The following is a 13,374-nucleotide window of genomic DNA, read 5'->3' on the forward strand; positions in this document are numbered from 1 at the left end:
TATAACCTAATTCCCTTTTTGTTTTATGAGATTTTTATAATATATAGGTATAGAGAACAAAATTTACCGCTAAACTGGTTTGAAGGAACATTATTCAAATCTACCCTTTGATCATAAAATCACTCACAGATATTCGTAGTCACATGACCTATTCTGACTAGAAGAAGTAATTCAAATTTTCCGGAGTTTTCAATCTTTTTCGTCTTCATTATCTCCATCCTTCTTTCAAATGTGGGTGAGTTGATTTATAAATTTGTATAGTTCTCACAAGTAGCTATATAATATGGTGGTATGAATTTAAATCAATTCAAAACGAAGATGATTATATTGTTGTTGAACAATTTTGCACTGTAAGGAATGGAGACTAATATCAATATATAACACTTTAATTATTTTTTTAATGTAGACTAATATCCCTCTTGCTTTAGGAGATTTTACTGTACATGTATGCAGAGAGAGGATTGGCTCTTGGATGTCCTATTATAAGCAAACATTGGCGTGGTTCAGGTAGATCTTCATCAAAATATTCTCACAAAAAAAATAAAAGATCTTCATCAAATTGTGGCAGGAAACGTGAGAACGCAAATTGTAGAGCATGTCAAATAACTGTGGAAAACCATAGTTATTTGGCATGCTCTATCGGCTTTTGAGGTCTGCTATGGATCTTCAATAGAAAGTCGGCCACATGTATTATTTTCATTACAAGGCATAGCATTGTCAAATAACTATGGAAAACCATTGAGACTCACACATATGGTCAAAGTTGTGTAATGTGAACCTAACGATCTCCATGTGTCCTTTAGGATGCCCTTTTTGGTATGAAGTTTGAACATTCTAATACTTAATGCATTTCGCAGACAACAAATATTCTTTTTTTTTTTTTTTTTCAATCCATAAACAAACCGAGTAAGAAAACAAAATGCCTCATCCTCAGTTTCCTTTAACAAGGTCACACATCTCCCCAGTTAAGATACAAGTGAGCTCTCTTATATATCATCTCTCCTCTCTACTTGATAAATGAATTGAAGTCCATTATTCATGAAACAGAGACAATTAACCAGGAAGCTTTAACTTCCCGACTGCCCAAAATACCTGCCTGCAACTGTAGCTAAAATATTTAGCATTACAACCTCATCATCAAGCTCAGACTTTGCAGCTCGTACTGTAGCACACTTTCGAAGCAGGCCTCGAAGAGAGGCGCAAGTGTCAGCATCTAGTGGAGTATCAACTACTGCACATAGGGCGAATAGCCACACACAATCATTTCTTGACAGAGTATTCATGTTCTCCGCCAAGCTTATGCGTTTCCTCAATGTTGACACCCGAGCTACAGAGTCCATTCTTAAGATTGCTGACAATGAAGGGCCAGAACTTTCATCTGCAGAAGTTCTTGGGCCCGAATGCTCCAAAGGTAGAGAGGAAGCTTGGTCCTCTACAGTCAACAAAGAAGGCTGATCAATGGAGGTTTGGGAACCAGAGCAATCATGAGGCTGCTTGGAATGGACTGTCTCAGTCACAAGGTTATCAAAATTTTCAAAAACCATATCCTGAAATTGCTGGCGGGAATGACACTTTTCATTGACAACAAATGCTGGTTGCAACTTTCCAGAAATGTTTTCATCAGAACCCTCAAGATGCGACAGTGCCTGATATTAAGAGAATTAAGCATTAAAAAAAAATGTCAGTTTCTCCACATAGAAATGACAATGTAGCAGTTTCATACCTATAATTCATTAGGAGAATTTCCAGTTATGAGTTATGTATAAATTTTAAGCAATGACATGTATTAACTATTTCAAATATTTCCACACAAAAATGCAGATTTTGTGTTTGCAGAAACAGGGGAAAGAATATGATAAAATTGTTCACTTCCTTCAGTAATATGAGGCAATCTCCTCACATTATTTCCAAAAACCAACTTGAGATAGAACGCTGCATGTGTGGATGGAGTCTGTTGAAAAGGTGAGTCTTTTCTACCCATTATGCCATATTGCACAATATAAAAATAAAATAAAATATCTAAGAAAAATACAAATTACCTTCCTGCAGTTAGGTGCAAATAAAAATTACCTCCCGTCTTTTAGAAACAATCACTAAAACTGTTGTCAGGAGCAGAAATAAAATCCTCATACTTTTAGTCACAATTGATGGATTCTCCTCTGTGACACACGTCACTTCAAACACAAAATTATCATTCATTTGGGCCTCAATGCCAACTCTGTAATGGCTTTCTCTATTCAAAGAGCTAACTGAGGGCTAAATTTCGTGTTTAATGTGAAACATGCACATGAAATTGTAAAACCTATCAATTCAAACAGAAAATATGATGAATTCATTTTACTTCAAAACTCTGGGGGTTTTACTAACTTTATGCAGGTGTTTCTAATTTCCCCCAACCACAGGAGAGTAACTTCTAGTTAACCCCAATAGTGTTTTGCAATGGTAATTATCACATAATATTAAGAAATAAAGAGATACAGGCATCAACTTGAAGCAAAATGTTGTCATATGAATAATTAGTTCCACGCACAACTAAAATGAAAACAACACAATCAACAGAGCACTAAGTGTACTTGAGGCAAGGGAAAAAAATACCAGCCGCAGCTCTGTAAAATCAGCAAGAAACGCATCCTCCCATTGTTTCAGCGGTAGTAAATGGTCTGGACACTCAGCAATATTAGGAATCTGGGGCATATAAACACTCTGTTCTTTGCTAAATTTACTTCTATCAAGCTTTGCCACCTTCACTTTCGGAATCTGAGCAGCTTCCCACCTAAACAGGAGAGAAAACTGCTTATCTTGATATAAATATTACAGTTCTCCATTCTTCTTAAGGAGCTCAGTTTTAATACAGATTTCTAATGCACACCCAGTTTGAGTTCAAACTAATGAAAAATATATCAATAAATCTAGTAACATAACACAATCTAAATCAGGTTTCTGGTGTAATGGTTCTAATTTCAGTGTTAAACAACATATAACATATAAGATCCATCCCAAAAAAAACAAATAAATAAATAAATTTGGTGGACCTCTTGATCCAATAAATCTCTCTGACCAACAAGGGTTTTCTGATGGAATGTGTTCCAAATTCTGCACAAATTAGAGGATGCTACTTCTCCAAATGACTCCCTGACCAAGGATGATCAAAATTCAATAAAGCAGAACAAGACAGGGCTGTGAATGTTTGATTAGGTGCTTTATTTTTTAATTTTAGGGCCCCCTCCCTTATAGCTTGAACAATAAATTGTGCTAATGACCTAAACAGTACTTTTAGTTTTCAACTTTTTGATTGATAAGTTACGCAACCAGTGGGTCTTAACCCCCGACCTCACACTACACCTTACTCTTTCAGTGTATAACTTGATCCAACTCAAATCCAAGCTCAATATAATTAATATTAGATTGAATTTCCCTCCAAAAGTTGGCAAAGCCAATTCCCCAATCAGATGTGCAGTCAGGTTGGCAGTGATCAAAATTAAAAACCAGATCCACAAAGGCCAAAATGTTTGGAGCTAGACAAAACTTCAAAAGAAACATACATAGCCATCCATACTAGTAATGGATTATCGTCTACATGGTCAACTAATCACCACCTAATGCATATGCCAACAAATTTAAATAGTGAACTGAACTGTGTGGAATCTCCTACAGAAACTGAACTTGTATGCCTGCTCACTTGTCCAAGAGGAAGAAGATGAAAAAGATAAGCAAAGCCAAAACAGTCAGACTACGTATTCTCCCTTTTGGGTAAGGAAAAGAGGGAAGTAGAGAGGTGGTGGCGTTCCCCTATCCATGGCCCCAGAAGATGACCCAAAGAAAGGTACTCCATGCTGTCCCCATAAGCAAATATAGTTTCATTTTTGGAAGTTCTGGCCTGTCCATTCATTTCTTTTCTTTTTTTCTGTCAAACAAAATATGCAGCTACTTGAATTTCCAAATGCATGCAAAAAAAAAGAATACCCAGACCAGAACATTTGAGATCTAGGAACCATGGAAACTCTCTCTCTCTCTCTCTCTCTCTCTCTCTCTCTCTCTCTCAAACACAAATTAAAGTATGTGCATGTAAGGAACACAATTAGGGATTAGGGTTTGTTGATGATTCCTGATGATTGAGAAGCTAGAATTTGATGCCTAAGGCCATAGGATTTTGGGTATGACCTTAAAGTTAAAGTGGTGGGTTTGATGGTTGATAATGGTTTTAGGGTTAGAGATGGATTAAGTGGATGTTTAGGATTGATCTAGGGTTTTGGATGGATGATGGTTTGCATGAGTGATTGATAATTGCATGAGAAAATGTCTACTTCAAGAGAGTCACGACCTCCAAGTAATGAGAATATGTCTACCTCCAAGAGAAAACATGCACAAAGGCAACAACTTTCATTATTCTTTAATTGATGATAATGAGGGGTTACATGGTTCTCTTTTTTTTTTTTTTTTTTTTTTTTATAGGAAACATGGTTCAATTTATATAACTCATACCTATTCCCATTGGCCACACACATGGCTCATTCCCATTGTCCCACTAATTGAGCTAAAGAATATACACGTGATTAATGTGTTATCTGTGAAGTAACCCTAACTAAGCTTATCCAACTAATTAATAAGCGCTGAAAGTAATCAACTTCCCTACCTAACTCCAAGACATCTGACCAACTCAATCCAACATGTGTTTCAGTTACAACTAAGCCCATGCTCAATCAATCAAGATTCCAACATGTGTATGACAACTGGAGAAAGCTTCCGTCAAAAGAAGTGACCCATTGGATTTCATAATGTTGATTGGCAAACTAGTGATGAAGTCACTCTGACTGCCAATTGGAAGTGTATTCCCATGTGCTGATCTTGCTCCTTTTTTTATCCTAACAATGCACATATTTTGGCAATCAAACCAGCAGCCACATCACTCAACCAATTTTTTTCTTTTTGTAGACAAGTAATAACGTTTTATTAAAAAGAAAGAAAAAATGCAAAGGTTAAGTACACGGGAGTATATGCAAGAGCCAAGGAAAAAAACTAAAACCTAAAAATACGTAGGTATAAGAACTCTAAAAAAGAACAGACATCCCCAGCATTCTTCAACCACTCAAACTAAGATGTAAGAAAAGAGGATTTCAAAAGAAACAAGGATGCTTTAGTCCCATCAAATGATCAAGCATTGCATTCTTTCCAAAATAGACCCTATACACAAAGAGTGATAGCATTCAATACATCTAGCTTTGATTTTCCACTCTAACAACAATGTTATTAAAAGTGTCTCAAAGCCGCAAGGTTTAAGCACTTTCCTAGACCAAAGTGAAGCTTGTTAATGAAGAACACCTCAAGCATGCTTTCTAGAGTTTCTTTAAGAAGCACAAAGAACAACTAGGCATGCGGTTTTTTTTATAGGTAATAAAAATATATATAAATCAAAAAGGAGTCACCCAAGTATACAAGAAGTATTCTGGAATCTGGGGTAAACAATCAATTACAAAAATTGCATAAATCTAAAAAATCAACAATAGAAATTAAAGATAGATTCCTCAAGGCTAACAGCCAATCCAATAACATTCTAAAAAAAGAATAACTTGAGGTCAAGCATAGATCTCTCGGTACCTTCAAAACTGCTGCTATTCCTTTCCCTCCAAAGGCACCACATTAAACAGTGGGAGATAATCATCCAAACATGACCATTTCAACGACGACCAAATCGAACTTGCCATCAAGCTAAAAGTTCAACAACAGATTTTGGCATCACCCAATAAACTCCAAACAAACCCAAGATCATGGACCACAAGTTTGAAGCAATAGGACAATGTAGCAATAGGTTATCTACAGATTCACCATTACATTTGCACATATAACACCAATTTGTAATCCATAACTTTTTTTAGGCTTAAAATATATGAATCATTAAAATTAACCCCTCGATCTTAAGGAAAATGACATGAACTAATGACTTATTTTACAAACACTATTCTTAAGGTGTTGAACTATACAATTTTTTGTTGACATATGACAAGACACATATAAAAATTATGTCCTATTTTTGTACTTTTGGTCTTTTCCTTTTGGATATTTTTATTGAACCAAATACTTTATTTTGATCATAGCTATCATATTAATGCTATTTATTATAAATCATAAGAGAGCTTTATAAAATGTTATGTTAAACTATATATGACTAGATTATTATCATATATCCCATTGATAATTGTTTTCAAAATTAATATATAAAATTTTAAGAAATTGAAATATGTAAAATTCAAACTTAAAAACTTTGTGCAATTATACAATCCATTTGAGTTAATAGGCAAAATATACTATTTTGAGTTTTATAACTTTTTTTTTTCATAAGTAAAATATTATGACCAGTAGAGTTTTTTAACTTTTTTTATTATATGTTATTTACCTTCCATAAGATATAGGTCTCTAATTACACACGAAAAGAAAATGGCCCAACCAATGGCCTTTTGAATGGAGATTGCTAATAATTTGGCCTACGGCCTAATCAATTAATGTTGAGGATTTATTTTATTTATGTATTTAGTTATTTTCTTTTCCTATTTTTGGTTTAAGAATTTAATTCCTTTTTCTTACTAGGTAAAGTTATTTTCCATTCGAGAAGAAAGTTTGGAACTCTATGCCAAGGTTCAATATTGTTTTGGTTTTGCCCTTTGTCACTTTTGGCATCAAAGCTCATTGTATTACATCAGTTTTTAACATGATTGAAGAATAGAAAAATAAAAGATAACCTTGGAGTCAGCACAATCCATTGGGAAAAAAATCCAAAAGAAATCTTATTAATTAATCAAACTGTAAAACAATACAAACCCTATGTTCCATAATTAGTTCCAAACTTATTACCCTAATAAATATGGAAAATAACATTATGAATTAAATTCCTAAACCAAATAGGAAAGAAAATAACCAATTACATAAATGAAATAAATCTTAAACATTAAGTGATTACACATTTGGCCCAATTATTAGCAACCTCTATCCATAAGGCTACAAATTGGGCTGTCCTCCCTCTATTAATGTCCATAAGTATGTGTAACCGAAGGCCTATATCTTGTGTCCGTACCAACTCCCCCAAAGTGGGAAGAACTCAACCCTCTTGAATGTGATTGAGGAAGCCTCCAAACTCCTAAGCCCACCAGCTTGGATTGGGGAACAAATCATTTCCCATTGCTCAACCAAGTTGAGGCTAAGATCATAAATTTTTAATCTATATAATAGCCTAAAACAGGAATTCCTACTATGATTTGCTAATTAGAGTGACTCCATGTCAAATTCCCTTATAACAAGAACCAGCTGCCACACTAATGCAATCTTAGTAATGACAGAGGAATTCCTACACCAAGCCAAGCATTATACTTTACTCATAATAATTCATGTAGTCACTTGCAATACACTCACGCCACAAAGAAGTGCTGCCATTGGAACACAACTACAAGCCTCAACCAATAATCACACTATATTAGAAATTCAAAAATTCTTCAAATAAGTTGGCATCTCAAATTGACAGGTCAGCCACCTCAAGCCAACGCTCAAACGGACCCCACAATGCAGCCATAACATGCTAAGAGTGAAAACTATAGCAAGCAACAAAGGATACCAATCATCAATAGATTTTCTGGCACTAAACCACTATTATACACAATCTTCATACAGTAGGCATAGCCCCTACATGCACAATGCCACACTCACTTTCAATGATCTCAATTTGGATCTTAATCCTAAGGATGTGACATAGGATGTTAAGGCGAAAATCTAGTGTTTAGGAAATTGGGTTAGGGTTAGGGTTTGTAAAGGATTTCAGATTTGCAATCTTGGCTGGCCAAATTAAGGGATTACAGACTTGATTACACATGCTTGGAATCATAAAAATACAATGAAAAGCACAGGATAACTACTAGCATCACACTAGAGGGTTAGAAGTAAATCCTAGTGAAAGAATACATTGCACTTTATAGGGCTCAAGACACTCAAAAGCAGCCATACAATTCAGATAATACATGGATAACATATTAACAATACAAGCCATTACAAAGCCAAATAACACTCAATCTTGATCATTGATATAAACAAATCTGGACCATGCATAATTAATAAGTAAAATATTACGAGAAGGCCCCAAAAGCCTCACTAATGTACCTGCAATAATTAAACATATAAATTTCAGCACTGTGGCACTGTTTGCTACAGTTACATGAATAGTAAACTCCAGCCAGTAGGCCTCAAATTAGCTCCCACTTAGGGCCCAAATTATAATCATCCAAACAAACATTGGGCTCAAGTATGGTGTCCTCAAGTGTCCAAACCACAGAATTTTCAACTTGACTAGTGTCTTACAAATACTAAATATAATCAAGTAATTGTTTTCTAAAAATTTCAAGATGCTGAAAATTTTTGCTGGGCAATCCTAGTTGCAGCACAACTAATCTTAGTATCCTAAGAATAGAGGGATTAAGGTTCATGGATATTATCACACTTTATCCCCTTCTACCATCACATCATTCCCTAGGAAAATGGTGTGGCAAGCAAAGGTCCCTCCTAGGGTGGCATTCTTTTCATGGTCAGCTGCCTTGGGTAAAATTTTGTCTATAGATAATCTTCAGATGAGGAGAACTATGGTTATAGACTGGTGTTGTATGGCCAAAAAATGTGGGGAATTGGTAGATCATCTGCTTCTTCATTGCCCTATAGGATGAGTTATGGTCTTTGGTGTTTAGCTTGTTTGGAATCCAGTTGGTTATGCCACAAAAGGACATTAAGTTGTTATGTTCATGGCAGGACCAGTTTAGCCGATATCGCAATATAGCTTTGTGGAGGTTTGTGCACATTGCATAAAGTGGTGTATTTAGGGGGAACGGAATGCTAGAAGCTTTGAAGGATGTGAGCATTCTATTCATGGGATTAAATCTTTCTTCTTTCATACTGTGCTCAAGTGGAGTTTAGCTTTACAAACATTTCATGTTCTGCAATTTCTGACTTGCAGGATCTTTGTAATTTGGGCTCTTGATTGTTTTGTTCCCTTGGTACATCTCCAGTGTGCTTGGGACTTTTTGTTTTCAATAAAAAAAATTTGGTACTTTCAAAAAAAAAAAAAAGGAATAACATTAAGTGCACCTGTAGCAACCAATTTGGAGTGCACAAATCAGTCACTAGTGTGGAATGCACCTTGGGAAAAGTGGTTTAAGCTTTGCAAAGAACCCAATGTTGGGGTGAGAGTTTAAAATGAAAGAAAAATTTTGGGCAGCCATGGGGCAAATAATGTGCTGGAAGTCATCTTGTATTGTCGAGGATAGATGTACACCATGAGCACATGCCAAATTAAAGAATGACTCAAAAATGAATTCCCAACTCAGCAGACGGGAATATGTAGAAAAAGAACATAAACGCCAATTGATAGCTGTAAATCTTGAATTCCATTGATTGCAGGAGAAAGAGCCATAACATGACTTCATCATTCCAATGTCTTGAAAAAATTCCAAATGAGAGGATTTATCTTTCTTTTTACCCTCCTACACTCATTTCTTTTCCTTGGAGAATGGTGTGGCAATCGAAGGTTCCTCCAAGAGTAGCTTTCTTTTCTTGGTTTGCTTCCTTAGGTAAGATTTTAACAACAGATAACCTTCGCAAAAGGCATATTCTTGTTCTTGATTGGTGTTATATGTGTAAGAGTTGTGGGGAGTCGGTGGATCGTCTTATTCTTCATTGCCCCATAGCATATGATTTGTGGTCATTGGTATTCTATTTGTTCAGAATTCACTGGGTTATGCCACATAAGGTTATTTAGTTGTTTGAGTCTTGACAGGGTAAGTTTGGGCGACATTGCAATATAGACTTTTGGAGACTTGTGCCGCAATGCTTGATGTGGTGTATATGGCATGAAAGGAATGTTAGAAGTTTTGAGGGATGTGAACATTCTATGCTAGAGATTAAGTTTTTTTTTTCCTTGCAAAATCTCCTTGATTGGAGTGTAGCATTGTCTCATTCTTCTTGTTTTTCCTTTCCTGTTATACTTGATTATTGTAATTTTGGTTCCTGATTTTTGCCCCCACAGTACATCCCCAATGTACTCAAGTTGGCTACCTTTTTAATAATATTTTACATTGCCTATCAAAAGAAAAAATTCCAAATGAGAGACCCCTTATCATTAACAAGAATCCACCCAAAGACTAATACTGAATATGAATTCCTTCGCTAACTAACTAGCTCTCGACATACTTCTCCATACACCGCAGCCATAGATTTTCACATAAGAACAGTGTCTTAAACCTCAACCACTTATGCCATATTAAGCTACAATTCTAGATATTGAATATCTCACTTGACCCTCATAAAGAACCAACATCTTTCTCCAAGCAATTGCATTTATTTATTAATGTATGTATGTACATAGGGGTTTCCTATCCTCCCCACCTTCAGGTGAATGATAGAAGGCTTCCCACTTTGTTTTGGCTAAATAAGTCCCTGACTTCTAAGGCTAAAATTTGTAGCTTGATAAAATGAAAAGGTAAAAACATGTAGCCCCTTTCAGCTCCCCTCAAGCCTCCCTTCCTTCTCTGGCCTCCTTTCTGGACTAAGGTTTTTAATAAGGTAAACGGCTCACGACTCGTTAGAAATAGCAATCTCCCATTTCCTACCCTAGCATCAGGAAGGATTTGTAAAAAAATTTCATTGGATTTGATCTTATATGAGATCTGGGAGGAAGCATCCACCACTGGAATAAATTGCAGCTAATGCATATAAAGATTATGATTTTAATATTTCCTACCTTCGTATTTAACCATGAACAGAAAAGGAAAGAAAGAAATACCCAATTCCCCTAAAGAGCAAAAACAAAATTGAAAATACTTCAATTCCTCTTATTCCAAACACAACGAGAGGTAGAGAGACTGAGAGAGAGAGAGAGAGAGACTGAAAATATTTGGATGTGTGTGATTTTTTCAGAATCAACTTGGCGCATCTGCTAATATGAGGCCAAATTTGGAACATATCTTGCCATGTGGTGCAGAAATATAGCACACGCCAAATAATGAAGGGCCCACTTTTGACCACAACCGCAGACCAGCTCCAAATCAATGCTCAGGTATCAGCCTTGATTTACTTTTCAAAGAAAAAGAGTCTATTGAGAAAAAATACAAAGAAAGAGAGAGAATCTACCTGACACGCCTGAGATATTCTAATCCATCTTCTGGAGGACCAGAATCGAAATCGGGTTCTCCTTCAACCAAAAAGGCAGGTTTCTGAATGCTTGCATAATCTTCATCACTATCATCATCTTCACTGCACTCTTCTTCTGGACCTGTGTAGCCATCTTCACCACTAACTATGCGACTACATGCAGGATCCAAAGGAGACAGACTTTCTGTTTCCATATTCTCCATCTTTTTAATATCACTATCCATATTTTCAGGACATGCTTCCCCTGAAAGCATCATAAAATTTTAGCAATGTCACATAGTCCTGAAAACCAAAATGTCTTGTCTAGAGGAAATAAGGGGAAATGAAGTGTTCAACTCTTGACATTTATGCAACTAACAGTGAACAGGTAAATGATCTGCAATTCATCTATGAATTAGACAAACAATTGAGCTCACTTTATTACTTTTCCTTTACAAATGAATGTAACATATTATCATCCACAATCCACATGACCAAAGTATGTTTTCTAGAAACCAAAACCTAAATCTTTCAATATCAATGTACAAGACTGTACACAAGCAGTATACTACAACCATAATGTTCCCTAATGTACAAATCAAGGGATCAATGTGGGAAATGTTGTATGTTGCACATAAGGTCTTCTGCAGATTCCTGTAGGCCATTCTTCAAAGCACGAAGATGTGATTTGTTCCCCTTGCAGCAACCACGCCTGTGCACAATAGAATTAGAACCATCAAATCGACACAATTGGGGCCAACTACCAAGTAAGAAGGGGTGAATGAAGAAAAGCTCTTAGAAATGTCTATGACTCTCAACATGTTTTTAAGAGGGAAAAAAATACTGATAGTGTCTCTCAGGAAAGAGGAAAACTCAGAGAAAGACTAACTTTCTTAGCATATGCAGACCAAAAACAAGCTGGTTATGCGCAATAAATAGTGTGCGAGCAATTGCATAATTAAGAGAATGGGATACAAGAATGGAAAGAGAAGGGGATTGTTCATAAAAATATAAAATCACCATGACATTGTCATGATTAAAGAAAAAATAAACGTCAAAGATCCTAAACAGTAAACTGCTTTTTTTTTTTTAAAAGTGAAAACAGAACCCAAAAGATATTTTGAGAAATGAACCAATTACAAAACTTGAGCAGCAGCAAGAAGTAAATGCAAAAATGAAGCCACTAGAAACCCTAATAAAGATCCAAATACTTTGACAAAGACCTCTGGAATTAGCACATCAATTTGGCTACACTTTATGGATTAAATCAAGCAGAAGGTAGATTCATAACATGCACAATGCAGCTTTTGGTTCCAGTCTCACAATGAGCACTCCATGGCTCACCTAGATGCATGACAAGGTGAAGTAAATCCAGTTCACCTTAAACTCAACCTCCCCCCCACCCCCCCCATAATACTGGTAACCAGTTCCATTCTACCTTCCACAATGATATGTCTTCTTGGTAACACACACTCCATTTGTTTTGGCAGAAATTCCACATTCTTTTGGTGTTTTAGTATGATGAAAAAAATTCAAATCAATGGTAAAAATACTTTTTAGGACTTAAAACGTTTTATGGAATGGTATATACTCAGTGGACCCCCATGAATAAACTACACTCCACAAAAAAGCTCTTCAAAGGATGTGTGCTCTCTCTTATCTTTGCGCCCTTTCTCTCCATGGTCTGATCCTTGACTGTCGTTGACCGACAACTGATTTTTCCCCAAATAACCTTTTTTGCTCAAACTAATCGCTTCCCTAGTTAAATTTTCCTGTAGATTTTTTTTTGGGGGGGGGGGGTGGTATGTTGGCTTGAGGCTCCCAAAAATAAATTTTTTTTTAATTTTTTTTTAATTTTTAATTTTTTTCTGTTTGGAGTCTCTCTCTTCTTATTTTTGGATGAGAGTCTTTGTTCATATAGTTATTTGGATATTGGATTACAAAAAATACGATCGGTTTTCCATTCGTGCCAAACAACAAGAAATGTTTCCTGCCTTGACTGAATATAGGAAAACAAGTCATTTTCCAGAAAAATGTTTTCCATCAAAACAGAGGTATAAATTGAAGTACTCAGGTGTTCAAAACAAGTTTTAGAACTGGCTGCCCTTTTTCTTTTTCTTTTTTCTTTTTTTTTTTGGGGGGGGGGGGGGGGGGGGGGGGGTGAGTTTAAGGTGAACTGGATTTACTTCACCTTGTCATGCATCTAGGTGAGCCATGGAG

The 13,374-nt window shown here is 35.9% G+C and overlaps 1 protein-coding gene across 1 annotated transcript; it reads right to left on the minus strand.

Moving 5' to 3' along the window:
- Positions 1-665: 665 nt before the first annotated feature.
- LOC112010499 (uncharacterized) lies at positions 666-11,419 on the minus strand (the record flags this gene model as incomplete). Its single annotated transcript, XM_065779107.1, is given in 3 exon segments — positions 666-1,646; positions 2,596-2,773; positions 11,155-11,419. Coding segments are annotated over 3 exon segments (1,022 nt in total), but the record flags the coding sequence as incomplete, so codon positions are not given.
- Positions 11,420-13,374: the final 1,955 nt, after the last annotated feature.

Source organism: Quercus suber, unplaced genomic scaffold (genome assembly GCF_002906115.3).
Source record: "Quercus suber isolate HL8 unplaced genomic scaffold, Cork oak 2.0 scaffold_199, whole genome shotgun sequence".
Taxonomy (NCBI): Eukaryota; Viridiplantae; Streptophyta; class Magnoliopsida; order Fagales; family Fagaceae; genus Quercus; species Quercus suber.